Source organism: Clarias gariepinus, chromosome 14 (assembly GCF_024256425.1).
Source record: "Clarias gariepinus isolate MV-2021 ecotype Netherlands chromosome 14, CGAR_prim_01v2, whole genome shotgun sequence".
Lineage (NCBI taxonomy): Eukaryota > Metazoa > Chordata > Actinopteri > Siluriformes > Clariidae > Clarias > Clarias gariepinus.
Window position 1 is genome coordinate 25,782,075 of NC_071113.1, and position 23,945 is coordinate 25,806,019.

A 23,945-nucleotide genomic window follows, 5' to 3' on the forward strand; every position below is an offset into this window, starting at 1 on the left:
CGCTGAAATAACATCGCAAAAGTCGTATAGTTTTTTATAAAACGAAACATTTTCATTTTCGATTCACTCTCTGATTACCGAACAGAAAGTGTATTTGATATCTGATGACGAAAGAAGTACAACTTGGCGTAAACAAGGCGTAAAATACTCAACCTTACGAAATTTTATTTATTTGTCAACTACGGGAACTTACGCTAGTTTAACTACATAAAGCACTCCGCGTCACAGGTCGGTACGGTTCACGGTACTGGAAAGAGGGGAGAACAGCTGCCTGACTAAAACCGTGTTTAAAACCTGTTACGGAAACACTTTCAACACGGAAACACATCTCATAGCATTTTAGTATCTTAAACAACATTTGATCTACTGTACCTAGTAATTGTTTTTTAAATGGCCTCTGAACCATCCATGTTTATTCGTTTAAGGTTAATGCAAGCTACAATGCTAACTAGCTCCTAATGTAAAGGCTGAATCCCAAATCAGTCTCTAACCCCTGATCAAGGGCACTACATAGTGTGTGGAACAAGAAATTCTAACTTACACCATATGTAGCTCACTGGCTTTTCATTTTTCATAATTTGCTGTGATCACAACCGTGCCGATATTACAGCACAACCGCATGACCTCGAGTGTGATATTGCTTAATTAGAATATGGAACGAGTTGTTAAGGAATAATCATTGATGATGGTTAATTTATGTTATGTTAATGTTTACACCTTTAACACTATTAATCTATTATTATAAAAATGTACGTCAGTCAAATATTAATTTGTGGATGTTATAGTAAACTATAACATTGTGGATGTCTATAGAATGTTACTGCAACATTATCAAAACAGCAAGTCTGGGAAATCAACCTCATTTATAATTTTGTCAGGAGCTTCACGTATTGAGTTTGATCTTGTTTTAGCATAAAAGGGTATTTTCATGGACGATATAATAGAGACCAATGTTATTTTTCTCGAGACTGAGAGGGAGTTGAACAGATGGCCTGAATACATCAAATTAGGCAACTTTATTATGAAGAAATGAATAAAACAGGATCCATTATGTAATTCAGTTTGCATATCTCCTGGATATTCTCCTGGGATGCGTAAATGCTGTCCGACCGGTGGTTGATTTTCAGCATTGTGGGATAATTCTGATATTTGGCGGTAGTGGAAGCACATTAGTGTGAGATAAAAGAGGATGTCTCACACATTTTGGAAAAGTTTAGATGATTATATAAACTTTCCTCCCCACTGAATTTCCCTCAAATCCTGTTTGTGATTCAGCAAAAAATGAAAAAAAAAAAAAAAAAAACGCATAAGACAATGTAACAGAGAAAAAAAGCATTATGTCTATGCGTTAATAGACAGATCAGGCTCATTAATGATCAGTAACGCAGTCGTTTTCATATGATCTCTCCATAATGTAGATATATAGAGCAGTACACGCTGCTGCCTGTATACTCATGTGTCCGCCTGGTTTTCTTGACAACCAGTGTGTTGGTAGTAACAACCTTCTATTTGTATGTGTGTGTGTGTTTACCGTTGATTAGATTATTATATAACACAATGGATTACATTTGTCTAAGCTCTCCGTGTGTAAAGAAGAGTTTTCTTGCGTGCACAAAGCAGGAAGAAATGTGAGGTCATATCCTACAGTCAGACGGGGCAAACCCAGTTGGTAATCAGAGAGCTAAACTCTCATATCTTGGTTCAGGTGACTATGAATTATCGAGTCATACAAATCTACAAACAGTAAATTTCTTTTAGTTTTTTTTTCTTCTTTTTTTAGTCTTGGGTTGTTTGCATTTCTGTATTACTGTTGCTTTCTTAGTGATTAATCATTTGGAGGAAAAAAAATAGTATTTGTATTATTAATACTCACTCATCTTCTATACCGCTGTATCCTGTATTCAGGGTCGCGGGGACATGAAGCCTATCACAGGAGGCTTAGGGCACGAGGAAGGGTACACCCTGGACAGGGTGCCAATCCATCGCAGGACACAATAAAATACACATGCACACTACAGGCAATTTGGGAACATTAATTAGTCTAACCTGCATATCTTTGGACTGTGGGAGGAAACCGGAGTACCCGGAGGAAACCCATTAAGCACAGGGAGAACATGCAAACTCCATGCACACAGAGACAGGAATCGAGCCTGGCGGGGAATCAAACCCCTGTAGGTGCAAGGCGACTGTGCTAACCACTACACCACCGTGCTGCCTGTATCATTATTAATAATAATAATAATAATAAAAAAATAATAATAATAACATAAATCTGGCGAAGATATAATAATATGTAAATGCAAAATGAGATAAATCCGTATTGGAAGTTTTGGGAAGAATAAAAATATTATGAACTAATAGAGAATATTTTGTGCATGGTTTCTTGAGTAACAAAGGAGTTAAAAAAACAGAAATGCCAAATTTTGTCAAAATAATTTTTTAAGTTTGCAAAATGCTATAATTCTCAGTTTTGTCACAATTGATAAATCAGCCTGCAGTTGTGCTTGTGTCAGTGTACCTATGCAGTTTAGTATTAGCAATATGTTTGTTAAATTATGTTCAAGAAAAAGCATATAAATATAGCAAGTTTATGCATTATTGGTGTTGCTGTAGTGAGTCACTGGAAGAAAATGAAAACAAGAAAAATCTTTTGAGATTTGTTGCACACAAAACCATTTAGTTACGACATTTAGTTAAAAATGGTGAGGATAATTATAATGATACCAAATTACAATGCATCATCATCATTGCCTTTATCATCAATGTGTTCTGCAGCATCTGATGACATCACCTGATCGGAGAAGTCCATGACTGCTCGGCCTTAACATTCTTTAAAAAAATCATAAAACACATTTATGTCATTCACAGAAAGAAGCATTTTATTTGTGTCTATTGCTGAGTCGTTGTTTACAGTGGTTTGTGGTCTTCTTCAGTCAAAAAAACATGGAATTTCTGTAAAAAGGCGAGTCTCGCGAGGACAGAGGCGCGGTCACCCAGACGCATGGTTGCTAGGCGATGGCGCAAGTAAGCACAATCATCACGAACGTGCTGCACCTGACAGTGTGTCTATTTAAGGGCCCTGATACCTGCGTACTTCGTGTGATCATTACTGTAGGTATCACGGTAAAGTTATCACGGCCAAAGAAGACAAAGACCCAGCGCGCAGCAAGCAAGGATAAAAGATCCAGTCTCAGTCCTCTCAACAAGCCGGCGTGACAGAGAGAGAAAGACCGGCACACAGTGCGTCTGGCGTGCACGCTCGCTCTAAGTTAAATCACAAACATAAATCCTCGGTACGGGCGAATGCCCCGGGAAGATCATAAGTTTATTTTTAGTTTCCAGAGCCCTGTATGCTCTCGAGGAGACGGCGGCGCTCTGTTAGTGCTTTGTTTTCAGTTTTTTTTTTTTCTTTTTAAGTTCACTAATTAATAATCCCACACTATCTCCAAACAGGAGGGTCTTCCCGTACATGTCTAATAAGCATTCTCACTAACTCCTACTATTTCGCTGACCCCCTCAGGAGCCCTGCATAAGGGCTCTGATTAATATTGTTACATCTTCTGGTGTGGCTTTCTTTGTAACAATTTCAAGGCAGCTAAAATAAGATCAAAGGCGTTTTTTTTTTTTTTTGATCGAAATGGTTTGTTATTGACAACCTTGTGTGGAAACAATTTGCCAGAATGAGAAGATGTTTAAAATTTGTGTTTGTTGGGTTTTGCAATGTAAAGTACAGGCAGAAATATACTTGCTGTTAAAGCATGCATTTGAGTCCTCAACTGGCAACGTCACCGGAGCACTCCAATAGGGGCACAAAGGAGAATTCAATCAGACTGTTTTGCATAATGTAAACAAACATGGCGACACTCAAGGAGCTTAGTTTCCATGTCGACATTTTTAGAGAGTACTTATCTCTCGCCAAATGTTTTGACGCGCATAATTGTGACTGTGCAGCAGTACAGGTGGGAGGTATTTGCTGACCTGGTCACACAACTTTTTCTTGGAACTTTCTGCCATTTTTGATGTGCCAGCTGCCTACACTGTCTTGTGGGCGCATATGGGCGGGTCGCATTTATTTCAGAGGACAGGCTACCCACCAAACGAATGCAGGATACACTAAGCAGCCATTATATGTGTGTGCATACACGAGGTTAAAAGCAAGTACATTTCCTTCCTAGATGTGTATATATGCAGTATATCAACAGCAGTCAATTGATAACAAAAAACAGAAGTTAAAAATTGGTGAACAGGAGATGGGACAAGGGACAAACTCCGGTTCTGAAGAATTAGTCCAACATGGAGGTACCAAAATGTGCACACTTTGTGTACCAAAAGTAAATCAATCCCTAAAAAGTCAGATGTCCAACTGTATAACAGAAATAAATAAATATGTTTGCATCCTGGTACAAAAAAAAAATGAAGAAAAAAAAACGTTTGGTCTCCATAGCTTTTTTTAAATTTTTTTTATTCATAACAAATGTACAGCGGGAGATTTTTTATGTAACTGATCAGTTAAAACTATAATAAGCCAGAAAAAATTATTCATAATTAGGGGTGTGGTCGAAAGTGAAAGATGCACTGCAGGTGTCAAACTGCTAGCTGTCTGCGGTGCGCCACTTTAGCTAACCAGCTAATTGGAATTGTTGTAGTTTAACTTTTAAAGTATTGCAGGAGTCGACCCGGGGACGATGTGTAGGGTACGCATGATAGAGTTTAATCAAATGGAAAGTAATGTTAGTGAATAAATAAATGCTAGCCACCTTAGCATTTTAGCTAATGTAAAGCTAAGCTTGTGATCACTGAGGTAAGTAGACATGCAACCGGGGATAAGTCTGAGTCAGCTCATGCTAAGATGGTAACGACTAGTTGAGCTTTAAAACCGCACTATGGGTGACTTCACGGTGGGTTTGCAAAGTTCTTATACAGTCAATGCATGTGACAAACTGGGGCTAATGGGAGGTTTAGTCCAGCGCTTCCATGGCACTACCATAGTGGTTTATCAGCATAGAAGTATTAATATTCACATGCATAAACCAGGCCAAACTAATTTTCTCAAGTATGCAATTTCATAGTTCAGCTTGGCACCTTTTGTTCCACAATTGCACAAACATAAAAAAAAAAAAAAAAAGCTCACATGCGCGGCGCTATTAAAGCATAATCGCTTAAATATGATCTTACATAATCCATCTTAGCAAAACGAGAGAAAACTTGGCTGCCTCAACGCCTACAGCAATTTGCTTCCCAGAATAAAGCATTTTACCAAATTACTCACAGAGCTGTATATAGTTTCAGCAGCTGCTGTAATAATCACCACTAATGTAGAAAGTCAATATAAATCTGAAACCAAGCAAATAAATACACTCAAAGTGCTACATGTAAGTATTATGAATGCACTGTTTACATTTCACAGCACTGTCACAACCACACTCTCTCACTCACTCTGTAAACAGTGTTGAGGGTGGTGGGGGGGGGGGGGGGGGGGGGGGGGGCGGGGGAGTGGGGTGGGTGGGATGCTGGAGCCTGTCTCTGGAGACTTGGTGCATAAGGAGGGTGCCAATCTATTACAGAGCACACACACATACACACACTCATGCAATTTAGGAACGCCAATTAGCCTAATCTGCTATCTGTCTTTGGACTGTGGGAGAAAACTGGAGTACCAGGAGGAAACCCTCCAGGCACAGGGAGAACATGCAAACTTCATGCACACAGAGACTGGAATCGAACCCGGACCCTGGAGGTGCAAGGTGACAGTGCTAACCACGAAGGCACCTGTCACAAACACAATAAGAGGAAAAAACATTTGAACTGGGTTAATCCAATAAATGGCTTTTACTGATGGCAAATGCTACTGTATGTACGTTTGAACTTTATAGCGGTTTCAACATTTGTAGCTGTGTCACTTTCTTTTTTATGCAGCCGAATAAGAATAGTGAAAAGTCATGGAATTCAGCTAAGCTTTGCCTTTTTTTCAACTCACAATGCTCTCTTTTCCTATGAAAATTAGAAAAAAAGGGTGAGATTTCCTCTTTGGGGTCTCATCGCATGTTTTTCATCGTTACACTTGCAATTTGTCACGTTTTGAAATTCATCATATAGAAACACACTGTCTATCTATCCATGCTGTCCATCTTAATGGAGTAGGCAATTGTCCTCGAGTATGGAGGATAAAAATAATGTGATATATAGGAAACACTTTTCTTTCAATTTTGACACAAAATCACAAGACTATTATTTTCTTATTCTTAAACATGTTAAACACCCGACAGTATGTCATTCCCTCCTGCCTGTGGATGAGATGACCATAAAATGGACTTGGGTTACACACGGTCTGGCACTGACATACACAGAAAGCAGTCTATTCACATTTTTACCTCGGTAGCAGCGATATTGTTAGTTAAATGAGATTCATTTTACTAATCCACTCACATGCAAATTCTCACAATAAGCAGCCTATTCACTGCTGACTTTATCCAGACAGCTTACACCGCTTATTTTTAGACGTTATTATATATTAGCTGCTGATTTATTTATTTATTTATTTTTGTTCTTGGAGGACATCAGCAGCACGACGCAGCTCTACCATGAGGGACTAAATGACCGTTACATAAAGATCCCTGATGGTGTGGTGGCCATCTGTCAGGCTGGCTAAATAGCTGATTTGTTCTGCATGTGAGACACAGGTGCACTGGACAGCCTGCATGAATTGCAGTGTTTGGATCGATCTCCTCTCCGTGGGCTCGAACACTTTCCCCATTACTGTACCGTGAGCAGGGATGGTGATTAGCTTATGCTTGTTGTAATGGACAAATGAAGGTCACATCAACGAATAGCACTGAAAAGGTTTGCCGCTATTTTTATGTTTTTAACAGAAACTGGCGCCGTGACATAATAATGTACGCTGTGCGTTAATTACACTTCTGGTGTTGAAGGTTCGAGCCCTGCCTTTGGGTCTGTGTGCATGGAGTTTGAATGTTTTCCCTATGTTTGGTGAGTTTCTTCCAGGTACTGTGATAGCCCAAAGACGTCTAGCTTAGGTGCCAGTCCCAAGCCCGGATAAAATGGGAGGGTTGCGTGAGGAAGGGCATCCGGCGTAAAACCTATGCCAAGTTGTAGTGCGGACCGGGTATTCCACTGTGGCGACCCCTTGCTGGGAGCAGCCGAAAGACAACAAACAACATTTATCGAACTGGAAAGGTTTTCCTCACTGCATAGGTGGATTTTGTGAGTGTGATCTGGCAACCCTGACCACCACCAAACATGCAGATGAGTCTAAGCAAGTGAAAATATAATTTGCGCAGACTGAATAGGCTCTTATATATAACGTCGTACAGCGGCAGTAAAATTTTATTTCTCACTATAATTACAAATAGATTTTTTATAATAGTTAAGCCTTTATTTGTTACACATACATTACTGCACAGTGAAATTCTTTCTTCGTATATCCCGGCGTAACAAGGGTCAGAGTGCCGAGACACAGCACCCCTGGACCTGATAGGGTTCATCTTCTTGCTCAAAGGACCAACAATGGCAACCTGGTGGGCCATGGGTCTGGAACTGCCCACCTTCCTGAGACAGTAGGTTAGGTTGATGGAGTAATTCAGTACCTTAGCCCTTTGAGACACCACATAATGGAATTAATCCATGTGTATAGAAATTAGATTAGATCTTTATAATTATACAGCATATTTTGTCAACAAGCAAGCGCTTTGGTTCAGGTTCTTTGTTGCAGATCCATGAAATGCACTTAAGTTCTCCTGGTTATAAACACAACAGTTGTCTCAACATTTAAAAATCTGTAGATACTGTAAACTGTAGATACATTTAGGTTGCTAAATAAAAGCAGTAAAACATTGACCTATAAATAAAGAATTTATCCAAGATGTATGTGTTACTGGTTTTATATAAATCTTGAGCTTGAACTACCAAAAACATCTAATCAGTGTGAGACGAGACACTAGGTTAGGTTGATAGAGGAAATGCTACTAAAGTTACAGAGTAAACAGGTTATTCTACAGCTTTATGTTGGGAAGCTGATAACAGCAATTGCTAGAAATCTATTTAATTCATGTCGTTAATTCAAAAAGCACTTTTATCTTTCTAGTTTGCCAGTATTTAATGTCTTAGGACCTTACTGAAGCCAGGCTTGATTGGTGTCACCACCTGATTGCTGCCGGAGGGTTTTCTCTTTCTGATCAAATTCCTGTCCCAGGTGTCAGTCACCGTTATGATTTCACTTATTTACACCAGGATGGCTTAATCCAGAAACGTGGCCTTAGGTTTCAGCTCATGGAGGAGAAGCGATGGCTCTGCAGCATCCCTGTGAGCCGGTCAGCATCACTGCAGGCAAATCTAAACTCCAAGATGTAATGAAAAATGCGTTATTGATTCATGAGAGACAACTTGAAAATAAAGGAGTGAATACAGTGAAGGTTTCATAAATGAAGAAGAATGGGTTCTTCAGATCATGTATTGGGCAAAGCAAGTTTAAGCTAGCTGTTTATTAGAAAGATACATCACATTAATGCAGAGAGATGACAAAGCTGCAGAGTATACACACAGTGGTGTGAAAAACTATTTGCCCCCTGCCTGATTTCTTATTCTTTTGCATGTTTGTTACACAAAATGTTTTTGATCATCAAACACATTTAACTATTAGTCTAAGATAACACAAGTAAACACAAAAGGCAGTTTTTAAATGATGGTTTTTATTATTTAGGGAGAAAGAAAATCCAAACCTACATGGCCCTGTGTGAAAAAGTAATTGCCCCCTGAACCTAATAACTGGTTGGGCCACCCTTAGCAGCAATAACTGCAATCAAGCGTTTGCGTTAACTTGCAACGAGTCTTTTACAGCCCTCTGGAGGAATTTTGGCCCACTCATCTTTGCAGAATTGTTGTAATTCAGCTTTATTTGAGGGTTTTCTAGCATGAACCGCCTTTTTAAGGTCATGCCACAACATCTCAATAGGACTCAGGTCAGGACTTTGACTAGGCCACTCCAAAGTCTTTATTTTGTTTTTCTTCAGCCATTCAGAGGTGGATTTGCTGGTGTGTTTTGGATCATTGTCCTGCTGCAGCACCCAAGATCGCTTCAGCTTGAGTTGATGAATGATGTCTAGCTTTTGAGGTGCTTTTGGTCTACTTCTCTGTGTCAGGTAGCTCCTATTTAAGTGATTTCTTGATTGAAACAGGTGTGGCAGTAATCAGGCCTGGGGGTGACTACAGAAATTGAACTCAGGTGTGATAAACCACAGTTAAGTTATTTTTTAACAAGGGGGGCAATCACTTTTTCACACAGGGCCATGTAGATTTGGAGTTTTTTTTCTCCCTTAATAATGTAAACCTTTATTTAAAAACTGCATTTTGTGTTCAATTATGTTATCTTTGACTAATAGTTAACGGTTTTTGATGAGCAGAAACATTTAAGTGTGATAAACATGCAAAAGAATAAGAAATCAGGAAGGGGGCAAATAGTTTTTCACACCACTGTATATATATATATACCATACCAAATACTCTAACAAATAAATCCAATTGCAAATAATGATGGTCTTTCTGGTAAAGTGTGCACTTTAATGATGTCAGTAAGGTACAGGCTTGTGTTGTAGTAGTTTTTGAAGGTGTTTTTGTTTTGAAGTGTTGGGTTGGGTGGGTTGCGTTCCAATGAATCATTAGGTAAATCCAACACTGCATTCACATGGCCTGTGTCAGAGCTTTACTGTATGATGAAAGTGGACTGCTGGCTTAATGTAGTGCGCTTCATTACGAGTGTGGTTCGTCACAACCGAGCCTGAGTGTGTTCATGGAAACTTTCCAAAGCGCAAAGGATATATTTTACACAAGCACACACACACCAATCAGCCATAAAATTAAAACCACCTTGCTTATGTCCACCTTGAGCTGCCAAAACCGCTCGGACTTGTCGAGGCATGGCCTTCACAAGACTTCTAAAGCAGTGTTATGGCACCCAGATCTTTGCAGCAAGTCCTATAAGTGAAGCCGCTATGGATCAGACTTGTTTGTCTCCCACATATGCTCGATCAGATTGAATTTGGAGGCCAAGGTCATAATGGGACTCTGGAACTTTTTGCCATGTTCCTCAAAACCATCCCTAAACAGTTTTCCTAGTTTGTCAGGGCAATGATGTTTGGCAAGACCTTCATCATTAAAGAGTGTATTTGGGATGCGACAGTGTTTGGGTATGTGGTACAATACGTGTCACAGTAACATCCACGTAAATACTGTAGCAGGACCCAGTAAAACATTGCCCAAAGTATTACACTGCATCTGCTGGTTTGTTTTCTTTCCATAGTGCATTCAAATTACATTTTTTATTTGTCATAAATGTGAAAAATATATATACATCAAAATGATCAGATTGTCCCTGGTGAGCAAGCCGAGGGTGATGGGGTCAGGGAAAAACTCCCTGAGATGGCAGTAGGAAGAAACCTTGAGAGGAACCAGACTCAACAGGGAACCCATCCTCATTTGGGTGATGATGGATAGCAGGATTTGATCTGCATGTGTTAGTAGACTGAAAGTTTAACAGTTGATGTCTTTGTCGGGGCAATGAATTCTTTCAGTAGGTGCTAATCACTGCATACCAGGAACACCCTACGCATGTTCTTGTTTTTTGATTAAAACCAGATTCAAGCCTGTAAATAGTTGTTGCCCTGTTGGAGAGATTTTGCTAAGGAGTAAGTAGTTTATGGCCGTTTTCAGCTCACAGGCACGCACAATTGGCCGGTGTCACTCTGTTGACAGGGGAGAGAGTAATGGGATCCCTCTTACCCAGATAGCACGACCAGTTTTGCACTCTTGACTTTCGCAATGTTGCAAACTGAGCTTCTAACATTCTGCAATTTCTGTTGCTCCACTCATGAGCCCTATTTCTCAAAACTATTAGGTATATACTGCTATCATTTCACAGAAAATGCATTCGAATGAGGTTAAGTGTACTGTATGTGCGTGTGTGTGTGTGTGTGTGTGTGTTTGACAAGTTGCAGATTATGATGCATCATAAATGACAGGTGCAGCAGATGAGTGACAGGAGACCAGATAGGCATTTGTATGCAAATATACTGACAGTGTGAAGTGTATTGAACTGTAGATCATCCACACTCTCAGAAGGGTTTGTGTGTTTGTGTGTGTGTGTGTGTGTGTGTGTGTGACTGTACATTAAACATGCCTGATGCTTGTCTTTGTTTTTTCATGCTGCTTCTTAGAAGAGTAAGAGCGAAGCCTGGAGTGTATGTCGTTTCTGTTCAGTGATCACTGCAGAGTAAAATGAATCTTTTCAGGAACAGCTTCTAATCCATCTGTTAACATTGCAATTTTACAATTTAATCAGATATATTAATGATCTTTTTTTTATATAATTAGTGTCAGGGTGTTTCACAGTGTGAGTCTAATTGGTCAGAAAGTGATGATTTATTATTGATGTATTTATTTAGATAACAGCAGCTCTGACTGTGTTTCTGGCTCCAAATCCCAAGTTCATATTATGCCGCTTCAAATACAAGCAGTGTGTTCAAGTCAAACTGGGACTTTTGATTGTGCAGATGCAGTAACAGACCACAGTTATAAGACTTTGAAAACTTCCCTGATTTCTCTATATAATCCCACAAATGTACTTATCCCAGTGTTTCACTAGTGCTTTGATGCCATCAAGGTAGAAGGTTTTCTCAGTCTGCTGGAGCCATGACTGGACTGCCTGCCTCACATCAGAAACGCTGGCCTCCCAGGAACACCTTTAATGGGCCAAACATGTGAAAATGGCTTATTTTGAAGATTTTTTGTTTGTTTGTTTTTCCTTTATGGATTTTCAACATCGTTGTGTACAAATGCTAAAACCAAACCAAATAATGTTGTTGAAGGCAGTACTTGTGATTTGTGTTAAAAAATTCTAACACTTGGTTTGAGTTATTTCTGGACAAAATGTCTCAAAATGATCTGGTACAGGAGTGTTTTGTTGGAGGAGAGGCTTCACCACAGGTCAGAATGAAACTCTCGCTATTCACCTCGACTCTGGGTTTCAATTGTGTTGTGCTGAACAACTAAGATGATGATTAAAAGTTTCACTGGATGCATTTCAATCAATGTGGCGCAGAGAGAGCAAAGAGCAAAACACTTGGAATCTGCAGGCAGCCACTCACCTCCTCAGTGGTGCACTTTACTGAAACCATGCTGGGTGCATAACTCTTAAACACCTTATTTGCTTTTTTGTAATCATAATATATATTACTCATCGCATTGTGATAGACCTGCATCACCGCGTTGTGCCTAGTGCTTCTGGGATAGGGTGTGGATCTAACTCAACCCTGACCAGGATAAAGTGGTTCAAGTCTTTGACAGATGGATTGGTGTATTGGTGGATGGATGGATGGATAGATAGATGGATAATCGCTCCTAATTTTTCGTACTTCCAAAAAAAGATATTGCACCCAAGTGCAATAGTGTGAATGAATGTTCTTGCCAGAACACCAGGACGTTTATTCACTTCATTTGCTCATACTAAACATCCTTTTAAAACACATAGTTCTGTTTGACTTTATAACATTCTGTTACAGACTTGTAATGATAATGATATAATCCCACTATCCGGTATCACGCACAAGAGGATGGGTCACTTTAGAGTCTGGATTCTGTCAAGATTTCCTCCTCACGTCATCTTAGATTTTTTTTTTTCTTTCCAGTGTTGTCTATGGTTTCCTCGTTCTAAGATCTAAATCTACATTTGGGTTGTTTTCTATTTAGGTCTTGTACTTAATTTAAACTAGGCTTGTACTTTATTTGTAAGCATGGTAGACCATCGCACCACACCAGTGAGAAAATCAGCTTTGAGTAATTTTTCAGAAACCACCAGATCCTGCCTCACTCTTTTTGCTGTTCATTCAGTCTGTTCTCTGATCTCAGCAGCTTTTGGGCCTCGAGGTGAACGGACATGCTTGACCTCACTATCTAACGTTCACATTCTGCATAATATATGATGGGAGCATTACAGTGGGAGGAAGAGTGGAACAGAATACAGAAGTGAAGTTTTTCAAGCGTTTTCAAGAGCTGTAACTGTAGACGGGAAGTGTATAGTGTCTAGGAAGTTATGAAGAGCTTCTGTATGACAGCAACATGAAAGATTAAACACTGTTCTTGTGAAATCTGGAGTGCTACCACAGCTAAATTATTCAGTCCGTTCACTGACACTATGTGTAAATGTCCTCTATATAGAGCAACAAACCACAAATTTTTAGGTGTTTTGAGGATTTTGTTGAACGCACAAAATACATAGGAAAAATACATTCTCTGCTGTTTTTCTCTCCTATTATGACTGCATATACCAAAAGACACCCTGCAACACCCCCCCCCCCCCCCCCCCCAAACACCCCCACCCCCACCCCACCTAAGCCCCCCGCCGCAGGTCAATGCTAGGCTTAGCCCAGTTCTGCTAAACTCCAGTGTGTTTTTTATTTGCTGGCAGTAAATAACACAAGGCTAGCATGTAATAGCCAAATGCTAACCCAATCTTCTTTAGCTTTTAAACAGGGCTAGGTTAATCATTAGCGGTTAGCAGTTAGCAGCTTAAAGGCTTTTGTTCAAGGCTAATCTTTAGCACTCAAGACATGCTAGGTTAGGTCTTAGCAGTTAACAGCCTACTTTTAGCTCTTTGTTCTGTTGTTATTTTGCTAAATATTTATGATGTCATTGTAAGGTAACATGCTTAGATAGATTTTCCCGTATTTGGTTTGTCAGAAATGCAGGTAGGAAAAGCCTAAAAATGGATGGGGAATGCTTGATAAGGTGCTGATTATGTATTCTGATTCAAAGGGGCATTTGAGGTCAGTTAATTTCAAGCTACAGACACTAAAACAGCGTGTTGGGAAAAGGAGTGAAGCAGAAAGAAAATGATGCCGCAGTGCCAGAACACATGGTCTCAGCTGTATTGTAGCTGGAAAATTAACAGACACGATTATAAACTTGTTTAACAAAAACCGAGTACAATATGTGTGACCTTCAAATTGGGTCAGGTGGCAGGAGACTCAGTTTTTGCTTGGGATTGGCTCCAATAAGGCACAGGCTTTGAAGTTTTGACCCCTTATTTGTTCCTGTATTTTGTCTGAATCCTTTGATGAAAGGAGATAAGATGAGAAAGAGAAGAGAAGGCCTTTCATCTGATATTAATCTGAAAAAAAAAAAAGTCTGTCTCTTGGGGACGTGTAGGTAGATAGAGATAAAGGAAATACTAATGTTCAAAGGTAAGAAGAGTTCTTGTAATGTCAACTCTTATAATATATTATTCTACAAGAATGAATTAATGTCTTTTTGTAAAGAACAGCCTCACAGTCTGTTATATAGGCTACATACCCAGACTGATATAGTGATTAACCATTAAAATCAGCCCATATGGCTCTAGAAGGGACAGTAGGAAAGCATTTGACTTGTCTTAGAGAGATTGCAAGTTCAAAATCTCAGTCTCAGTGGAGCCCAAGGGAGTATAATAGGACCTGCTGTCTGAGTGGGAATGATGCCATTACTCTGTCCCATAGATCATAACAACAGTAGCCAATCGTGGGCGTCTGTGAGCTCATGTATACGAAGGAGGGCAGCTGTCATGGAATAATGAAGAAATAACGAGGAGCAGGGAATTTGCAGTGGCCCGACTGAAGGAAAATTTGGTAAAATCTATATTTAAGAATCAGAGAAGTCAGTTCTGTTCTTTTAGATGACCGTCAACCACACACCAGAAATCCTGATCGTCTTCAAAAAGTTTATCTTTAGCCGAGGAAGCCACGCACGGTGCCAAAGCAAGTATTGTGATTAGTAAAATTTTCCTTATTACTTAATGTTTCTGTATTTATGATAGTTGGAAAAGTGTTATCAATGCTACTGTCAATGTTTAAAACCAGAACAGTGTGTTGTTTGCAGGTGTGTGAAGTTTGTGAAGTCAGGATAAATAAGTACCCTGGTTGGTTGTTTTAGAAATATCCATTTTTAACATTATACATCCTTCTGAGGTTGGGCAGAGAGTAAAGTTATTCATGCCAGTAAAACAATCACTAAATTAAATGGATCTACTGTACATTGAAGCCATATCAGCATCCTGGAAATGACCTGCTGTTTAGTTGTAAATAGATAGATAGATAGATAGATAGATAGATAGGAGGAGTACATTATGATGTATAATTATATTATAATATGGAAATTATACAATATAATTACACTAAAATATGTAAGAACATATATTGATATTTAGATAATGTAAAATATATAGTACATACGTAATGTCCCAGAACTTGTGAAGTGCATTATATAATACAGTGGAACCTTGGATTACGAGCATAATTCGTTCCGAACGTTAGATTAGATTAGATTCAACTTTATTGTCATTGCACATAGTTACAAGGCAACGAAATGCAGTTAGCATCTAACCAGAAATATAAGTTAGCAGTGGGGTATAAACATATATACAGATCTATATATACTATACATAAATAATAAAAATAAAGGCTATGTATGAATTGGCTTTACAGAAGAATATACAGAATGTATATATTTAAATGAATATACAGTGTAAAGTGAGCGGAGATGGATGAATTAATTGACTGAATAAGTGTAGATATACAGATATGTCTAAATATAAGTATATGGGATAAAGATATACAGAAACTATATATGGTTGAATTTACAGGAAGTGCAATAGTATGAAAATACATACGAATAAATATGAATAACTTAACAGCTGGAAGGGAATGCAGAGAGAGTATATCTATACACACATATATACATATATCAATATACATATATTAGTGTACTGTCTATGTGCAGATTATACAAGTGAATGTACAGGGAATATTTACAGAAATATTATACAGGGATGTTGGGTTATCAGTGATGATGCCGTGCATGTAAAAGGGTTAGGTGGATGGTGAAGTGTTCAATAAGGTAATCACTGTGGGGTAAAAACTGTTTCTCATCCTGCTGCTCTTGGCTTATAGGCATCTGAACCTTTTTCCAGAGGGAAGAAGAGAAAACAGTTTATGTGCAGGGTGAGAGGTGTCTTTCACAATGCTACGGGCCCTACGCAGACACCTTTTCTTGTACACCTCCTCAATGCTATGAAGAGGGGTACCAATGATGCGCTGGGCGGTTTTCACCACCCTTTGGATGGATTTACGGTCCGAAACAGAGCAGTTACCGTACCAGACTGTAATGCAGCTGGTTAGGATGCTCTCTACTGCATAACGATAGAAATTGTTTATTATGTCCTTAGAACGTTTATTATGTCCTTAGAACGTGGCCTCATATTTCAAAACTCTCGTAAATCAAAGCAAATTTCCCCATAAGGAATAATAGAAACTCAAATTATTCGTTCCACATCTCAAAACAAATAAATACATAAAGATAATTAATACAAAATATAAAGTAAAAAAAACTAATTTACCTGCACTTTACCTTTAAAAAAGTAAAAATAAATCCTGACAGATACTGTAAGTGTTCCTGTTTATGCGCGCAGGCGTGTTTGTGTGTATGTGTGTGAAGCCAAAGTAATAGGAGAGGAGGAATCAGCCCCTCCCTCTCCCTTTTCTCATCTTACAAAGTAAATTATCCTCCTCTCTTATTTGAGTTTCACACACACACAAACACACACACACACACACACACACACACATTAACTAAAAGACTGTTTTTTCGGAAAAATACAGATGTTGATTATACCAGTAAGAGACTCACTAAGACTCACTCACTAAGACCCAGCAGGGGAGACAACTACCCACAATTCCGCAGCGCAAGAGAAAAAAAAAAACTTTGGCTCAGTTGTGATCAGGTGACGCTTGGTGTCGAAACAAGAAGCGCATGCGTGATACATGATATTCGGTACTCGTAAAAACAAGACTTGTTCGTTTTTTCAAGTCAAAATTAATTGAAAATCTTTGCTCGTCTTGTGGAACACTTGTAAACCACGTTACTCGCAATCCGAGGTTCCTCCGTACTAGAGAAAAGAGTTTGTAGAAAAAGTTAGAAGGTTAAAGCTTAAAATAATATAATCAGCTATAAGGTAATCAGTAAAATTATTATTTCAGGTTGAAGCCCACATCTGCCTACCCATCAGAACTCTGCATGGTTTTGTGTTGAAAAGAAATAAAATTAGTTACAAAAGGTTAAGTATCATTCGACTGACTTACTTGACCCAGTAGGTTTTAATCCATAAACATTTTTATTTCACTTATGGTGCAGGTTAAACTTCAGGCAGATATTTAAATACTGCAAAAGGTTCATTAAATTCTGTCCAGCGGTGCAATCTGGCACATAATTGCTCATAATCTCAGCACAACTCAACATTTTCTTTTTTCATTTATGGAGCAGGTTTAACTTCATGCAAAGTACTGCCGAAGTTTTATTAAATTTTGGCAAACTCTGTCTGGACAGACAGACAGACAGACAGAATTTTTTTCTGAGACTGGATTAGGGTTCTCCAGTGTTCTGACCAAAGTAAAGACAAAGCCTTTCTTTTATTTATATACTGTAGATTTCTATAGATTTCAGAATCAATAAAGTTTCTATCTATCTATCTATCTATCTATCTATCTATCTATCTATCTATCTGTCTGTCTGTCTGTCTGTCTGTCTGTCTGTCTATTTATCCATCCATGGAGTATAACATGATGCCATTTCCAAACCTTTGAAATACATTTAGACATCATAATATCATTCTCTACGTGGTGTGTATAATATCATTCTCTACGTGGTGTGTACTATGCATTAGCATTAAGGTCGTCCACAACCTGTGATGTATGTGGTATAATAGCATTTTGATGCAGACCAGCTGTGAATCTGAATCAGCATCTGACACAGCGTCGGACACATCTCGTGCCTTTCTAATCTTTTTCCAACACACACTGCTTTATAAGTCACATTTATAAACTAAGCAGTTTTTAATGTGCAATCGAATAGAAGACTGGAAGAGTCCTGACCTCGATTTCTCCACTCGGGTATAAATATTATTTTCCATGTTTTGAACCAGAAGAGTATTTGAATGAATGCCAGAAGTTGTAAATGACACTCTGAACCATGTCATAAGTTATGGTGCGTTACATTGATTTTGACACAGAGCACAGAGAAGCACACGGAGCGTTCAGCCTCAGATCTCTGTTTTACTGTGAGAATAAATTTTCTTCATATTAAATTTAATCTTACTTTCCTCTCTCGCTCAGGCTGACTCTGCTTTCCCCAATATGCTTCTGTCAGTTAAAAGGCAATCAAACAATCTAATCACAGCCCGAGTTGATCCATAAAGTGGATCCATTAAGTAAATATTATGGAAAGCTGCCATTTGTTTGGTATAAAAACACGAATGTGATTAGTATTACTGTAGACTTTGTATTTTATTAGACATGAAATTGGAAAATGGAAAAACAGTATTAATTTAAATGTTTATCGACTATTATGTTGTCTGGCAAAAAAAATTACGTACTGTAGTCACATACTGTACCTTACTGACTGACTGACTGATAGATAGATAGATAGATAGATAGATAGATAGATAGATAGATAGATAGATAGATAGGTTATTATGTGAAAATTAGGCAAATGAGGATGAATATTCAGTGGATATACAAATTGAGATGTGCAGCAGTGCAATGGTGCTCAGAAGTTTTTTTCATTGAAAGTTGCATTCATATTTGACCATAATCTTGTATTGATGATCTTATCACTCCTCAGAGACTTTCAGTGAAGACTCTGCTCTGGCCCCCAGAACAACCCTATAACAGTTTTTTGGGAAACTTAGGAAAAAATAAAGATGTGATAACCTGGTTTAATGCATTAAGGTCGTCAGCTAAGTGAATTAACTCCAGATCATAACACTCCAGAGGCTTGTACTGTACAGTGGACACTATGCATGTTGAGTGCATCACTTCATGTGCTTCCCTTCTTACCCTGACGTGCCCATCACTCTGGAATAGGTTCAGTCTGTACCTCATGATCCCTTTCCATTGCTCAAAAATCCAATCTCTATGCTCCCTAGCATACTAAAGACTTTTTTTCTAATTATTCTTACTATCAAGTGGTTTTCTTATGGCCACGCAGGCCTCATATCTTTGTGTGTAAATATGGCTGTGATTTCTCCTTATTGATTTTTTTTAGAATGGAACTTATAAAGTGGTCTCTGATCACAGTCATTCCTTTTTTTCCCCCAACTATATTTCTTTAGTGAAGTTGACGGTTCAGGTCTATCCTTCCAGATTTTAATAATGCGTCAGACAGTTCTTTATCTAATTCCAGTCCATTTAACAGTTAACTTCGTTAATTTTGTCTTTTGACGGCATCGTTTAAAAAAAAGAAGCATCAGTTAGGATTAAAAGAATCATTCCCGGATTAAACATATTAACCCACTGCAGCAATTACCAAAACAGAGCCTTTTAAGCGTTTTCTTATGCAAATACAAATGCTGACTCTGTGGCCAGGTGGAGTGTAATAGTGTGTATTTCACACCTATTTCTTTTGCCTTGTCCAGTCTTTCACTGCAAAAAAATCTCTAACAATACAGTGAATCACTTTCTGTAAATGATAATTAAAGCTATGCCAAATCTATTTTTACTTCATTCAAGTTAGTTTTGTTGGCAGATTCTTTTTGGAGATTCCTTCCCTCACCCCATTTAATTATCATGCCTCTCTCTCTCTCTCTCTCTCTCGCTCTTTCTCTCTCTCGCTCTTTCTCTCTCTCGCTCTTTCTCCGTCTTTCTTCCTGCTTGTGCATTGCTGTCAAGAATGGCCACTGCTTTATTTGACATGGAACTTCATGTTCCTTCATTTCCAGCATCCTGACTCGACCTTTCTTCCCCCTGCAGGTGGCTGTTTATGTATGCCAGAAGTTATGAGCGATCGCTATTCCGGTGTGCAGCAGCTCCGCTTCCTTAGTACTCAGTGTTGGCTGAGTGTGTTTTGCCTGCAGTGACTTCAAGGCAGTTTGATATTCATTATAAAACAAAAATTTATATTCCTTAACCTTAGGCAAAAGTCTTACTAGATTGCATGTCCTGATAAATCCTGACATGAACAGTATGACATTCCTTACATACCTGAAACAAGGTGTGTTCTGTTAACTGGCCAACTCCATAAACCTATCCGTGTCCTGTCTCATTATAGTGCGGCTGTGTTTAGGGTGGTACGTGTTGTTGTTGTTGTGTTGTTTGCATTTTTCTGTATAATATATATATTTTTTCCAGGAAATGGAATTAACTCCATGTACATTGCTTTCACTGTTTAATATTCACACAAATATTTTGCGAGAGCAGATTGCCTGAACAACACATGTTAACCTCATGTTATTTACAGGTGGTACATTTTAAATGCAAGTTAAATACCGCTATAAGGTATTACTAAGTGTTTGTGCTTTCACTTAATATTGTAGTAAGTAGAAAGGAAAAAAAGTCTTTTGATAATAAATTGAGTTGTTTTACCGAAGAGCAGCAAGATGATGATATTAGTAGTGTGAGTGTAACCTTTCAGAAAATGAACAAGTGCACCGGTTAATGATGTGCAGGTGAACCTGAGCAACATTTTAATTTGCCATTCTGGCACTTTTAATTTAAATCAGAATAGATTAGATTAGATTAGATTAGATTAGATGTAATTTTTTCATTGTATTACAAAGTACCTGTACAAAGCCAGTGACATGCAGTTTTAATTGAATTATCATATAAGCTTTGGCTAAGAATATAATAATAATATTTTAAAAAAAAATTCTTTTAAATATTATTCGTTCATTCGTTCATATTGATGATTCTAAAGAATAGTACAATAAAAACATTTTAAACATGGTTTAGTTGTTAGTTTGCTTGTTTGTTTAGTTTTGCTAGTTAAGAATGGCAAAAAAATGCATTTAAAGTTTGTTCTTTTCATTGCTCTTTAATATTGGTAACATACAGTAAAAACACATTTCTAAAGAATGAATTTATATTTATATCTTTACTTACCTTCTTGCTGCTGGATCCATACACAAAATTTTAATAAAAAGATCAAATAAAAAATATAAGATGCACTAGAGATCTATTAAGATATGTATCTATTTAGTTATGTATTGTGATTCTTTTGTGATCCATACAGTATATCACTACACTGACTCCAATTTATTTCCTTTTTTTTAAGAATTTTTTTTCATTATATATGTTTGCTTTTATTATTTTACTATTTCTTTATGATCCTACAGGTGGCAGTCTCTAAACTGTTGACACAGCTTCATGTTTACTTGGAATACAAAGCGAATCGGCACCTGATAAAATCATATTCGGTGGTCACTGGTGATTCCCGCACTATTATCTGAAACGTAAAAGAACGTTTTACTGCTTATATTTTTGAGGGATTGTTTAAGTAAAAAAAATTTGCCACATTTTGATGAAATGCATTTTTTCTGATGTATACCTGATGTGTATGGCATTTCACTCAACATCTGTCAGAAGTCCAAAACTAAGAATTTCAAAACACATGAAGAACAAATGAAAGAGACAATAAGAGAACATACACTTCACACCTTGTATCCAGTCAAATTGAGCTTTTATTTCTTATTATGAGATCGCAGTAAACCGCATCTAAAAATGAAAGAGATTACATTAGTACTTTTGATTTTTATATTCTGTTTGTAGTCCTTGCAGCCGCGTCTCCTGTTGAGGTTAACGCCAATTAGGATTAAACTGGGGGTTCCTTGACAACAGTGTTATTTCATTATTTTTCCATCCTGATGGTGGAAGGAACTTGCTTTTCAATAATTGTCTTTCTAACTGTCTGAACATTTATTGTTTCTCTCTGTCAGCTTTGTCCTCAGAATATGCCCAGGCATCACCATGAATCTGACACTGAGCTCCAAGCCTGGATTCTTCCTCACCAACAGCTCTCCTGGAATGAGAGATTATCCTGGCATCGCCGTCATTCCTCAAGACTTGTTGCCAGAGGGTGACGCTCATCAAGCCAATGTCTCCCTTCTCACACGGGGGGCCAACTTGACCAGCTCCCTAAATGCCACCGTCACACCCACTGTGGTGTACGATCCCCTCGGTGGACACTCTGTCTGGCAAGTCATCATCATTGTTCTACTGACAGGGTCTTTATCCCTGGTCACAATTATTGGAAATGTCTTGGTAGTAGTGTCATTCAAAGTTAACAAACAGCTGAAGACAGTGAATAACTATTATCTGCTCAGCCTGGCTTTTGCCGACCTCATTATTGGCATATTGTCAATGAATCTCTACACTACTTACATCATCATGGGCAGGTGGTCACTTGGAAACTGGGCGTGTGACTTATGGCTGGCTATTGATTATGTGGCAAGCAATGCCTCGGTTATGAACCTGCTGGTAATCAGCTTTGACAGATACTTCTCGGTCACAAGACCACTTACTTACAGGGCGAAACGGACGACTAAAAGAGCAATGACTATGATTGGTCTTGCCTGGTTTATTTCCTTTGTGCTCTGGGCACCTGCGATCCTGTTCTGGCAGTACTTTGTAGGGAAACGGACAGTACCTCCAGGAGAGTGCTACATCCAGTTCCTTTCAGAACCGATTATCACATTCTGCACTGCAATCGCAGCCTTCTACCTGCCCGTGACCATCATGACTGTCCTATACTGGCGGATATATAAAGAGACAGAGAACCGATCCAAGGACCTGGCAGGGTTGAAGGGCTCAGGGAGCCAGGTCAAGCAGAGCAGCGAAGAGGAATCTACCGCAATGATGCCGTCAAGAGACAGCTCTTACAGTGGTGTCAACTACAGCCTAACCCAGCCTGTTCAAACGGACTCTGAGAAAAAGAAAGGGAATAGTTACCGCTTCTGGCTGCTGGGTCGTAGTGGGCAAAAAGTTTGTAGCCCTGGTGACCAAGAACACAGCAGTAGTGATAGCTGGAATAACAATGATGGTGGAGCGTCGATCGACCAATCGGATGAAGAACAGGATGAAGAAGGTGCCAACGCAAGGGCCATTTACTCCATAGCGGTGGACATGCCTGAAACGAGGACAGACGGCAACTCCGGGACGTCTAAACAAGGACAGCTAAAGCCTGAAAACCTTGCTGCGGAAAGACCTTCTAGGAAAAGCTCTTCCAAATCCCCCAACCTGTCCCTGCCCTCTGTGGACAACCCTAAGCCTTGCGGGAGCTCTTCTGCCTCAAAATCACCTTCAGTACCTCCGTCCTTCAAGGATGAAACTATGACGAAGGATTTGGTCTCGACGGCCAAGACGCAAGCCAACAAACGCAAGAAGGTATCACTCGTTAAAGAGAAAAAGGCAGCACAGACGTTAAGTGCCATCCTGCTTGCCTTCATCATCACATGGACTCCATATAACATCATGGTCCTTGTAAATACATTTTGTAATGACTGTATCCCAGTGGGTCTGTGGGCTCTGGGATACTGGCTGTGCTACGTAAATAGCACAGTCAACCCCATGTGCTATGCACTGTGTAACAAAAACTTCCGCATCACCTTCAAAACGATCCTGCTGTGCCAGTGGGATAGACAGAAACAGAATAAGCCTCACCTGCAACAGAATCCAGCGGTAGTGGCCTACAGGAAGAAGGAACTAATGTAGAGGAATGTAAATTAAACTGATATATCAGATCTCATAGCCTAGACTGTTATGAACTGACCCTTTATCGGTTCTGTTTAGATTTTGCAACAGTAAAGCTTACACACCGTTTGCAAGAGTACCCTGTTAGACAATGTTTCATTGATGTCTCTTTGGGATAGGTACAGTACAGTACAGTACAGGAGGGTTCTTTAGGGACAGGAGGCTTCATGAAGGACAAACCCCCGTCCCCTACCCCTGTTCCCGTGGTTCATGCTAGGACTGTTAAGGGTTCCCCCTAAGGGACTAGCCTGTGAACCCTTAAGGGTTCTAGAGTTTCGCTTTGTTTTAACTGTCTGTATTGCCTTCCGTGTTTGTTTAAAGGGCTGTTGA

The 23,945-nt window shown here is 38.9% G+C and overlaps 1 protein-coding gene across 1 annotated transcript in view; it reads left to right on the plus strand.

Annotated features, from left to right (window-relative positions):
- Positions 1-23,576, plus strand: part of chrm3b (cholinergic receptor, muscarinic 3b) — a 105,905-nt gene extending 82,329 nt beyond the window's left edge. Inside the window, exon 3 of the mRNA XM_053511734.1 lies at positions 21,803-23,576. Within this exon, the coding sequence (XP_053367709.1) occupies positions 21,834-23,576 (1,743 nt within the window). The 5' untranslated portion in view covers positions 21,803-21,833. The remainder of the gene's footprint in view (positions 1-21,802) is intronic.
- Positions 23,577-23,945: the final 369 nt, after the last annotated feature.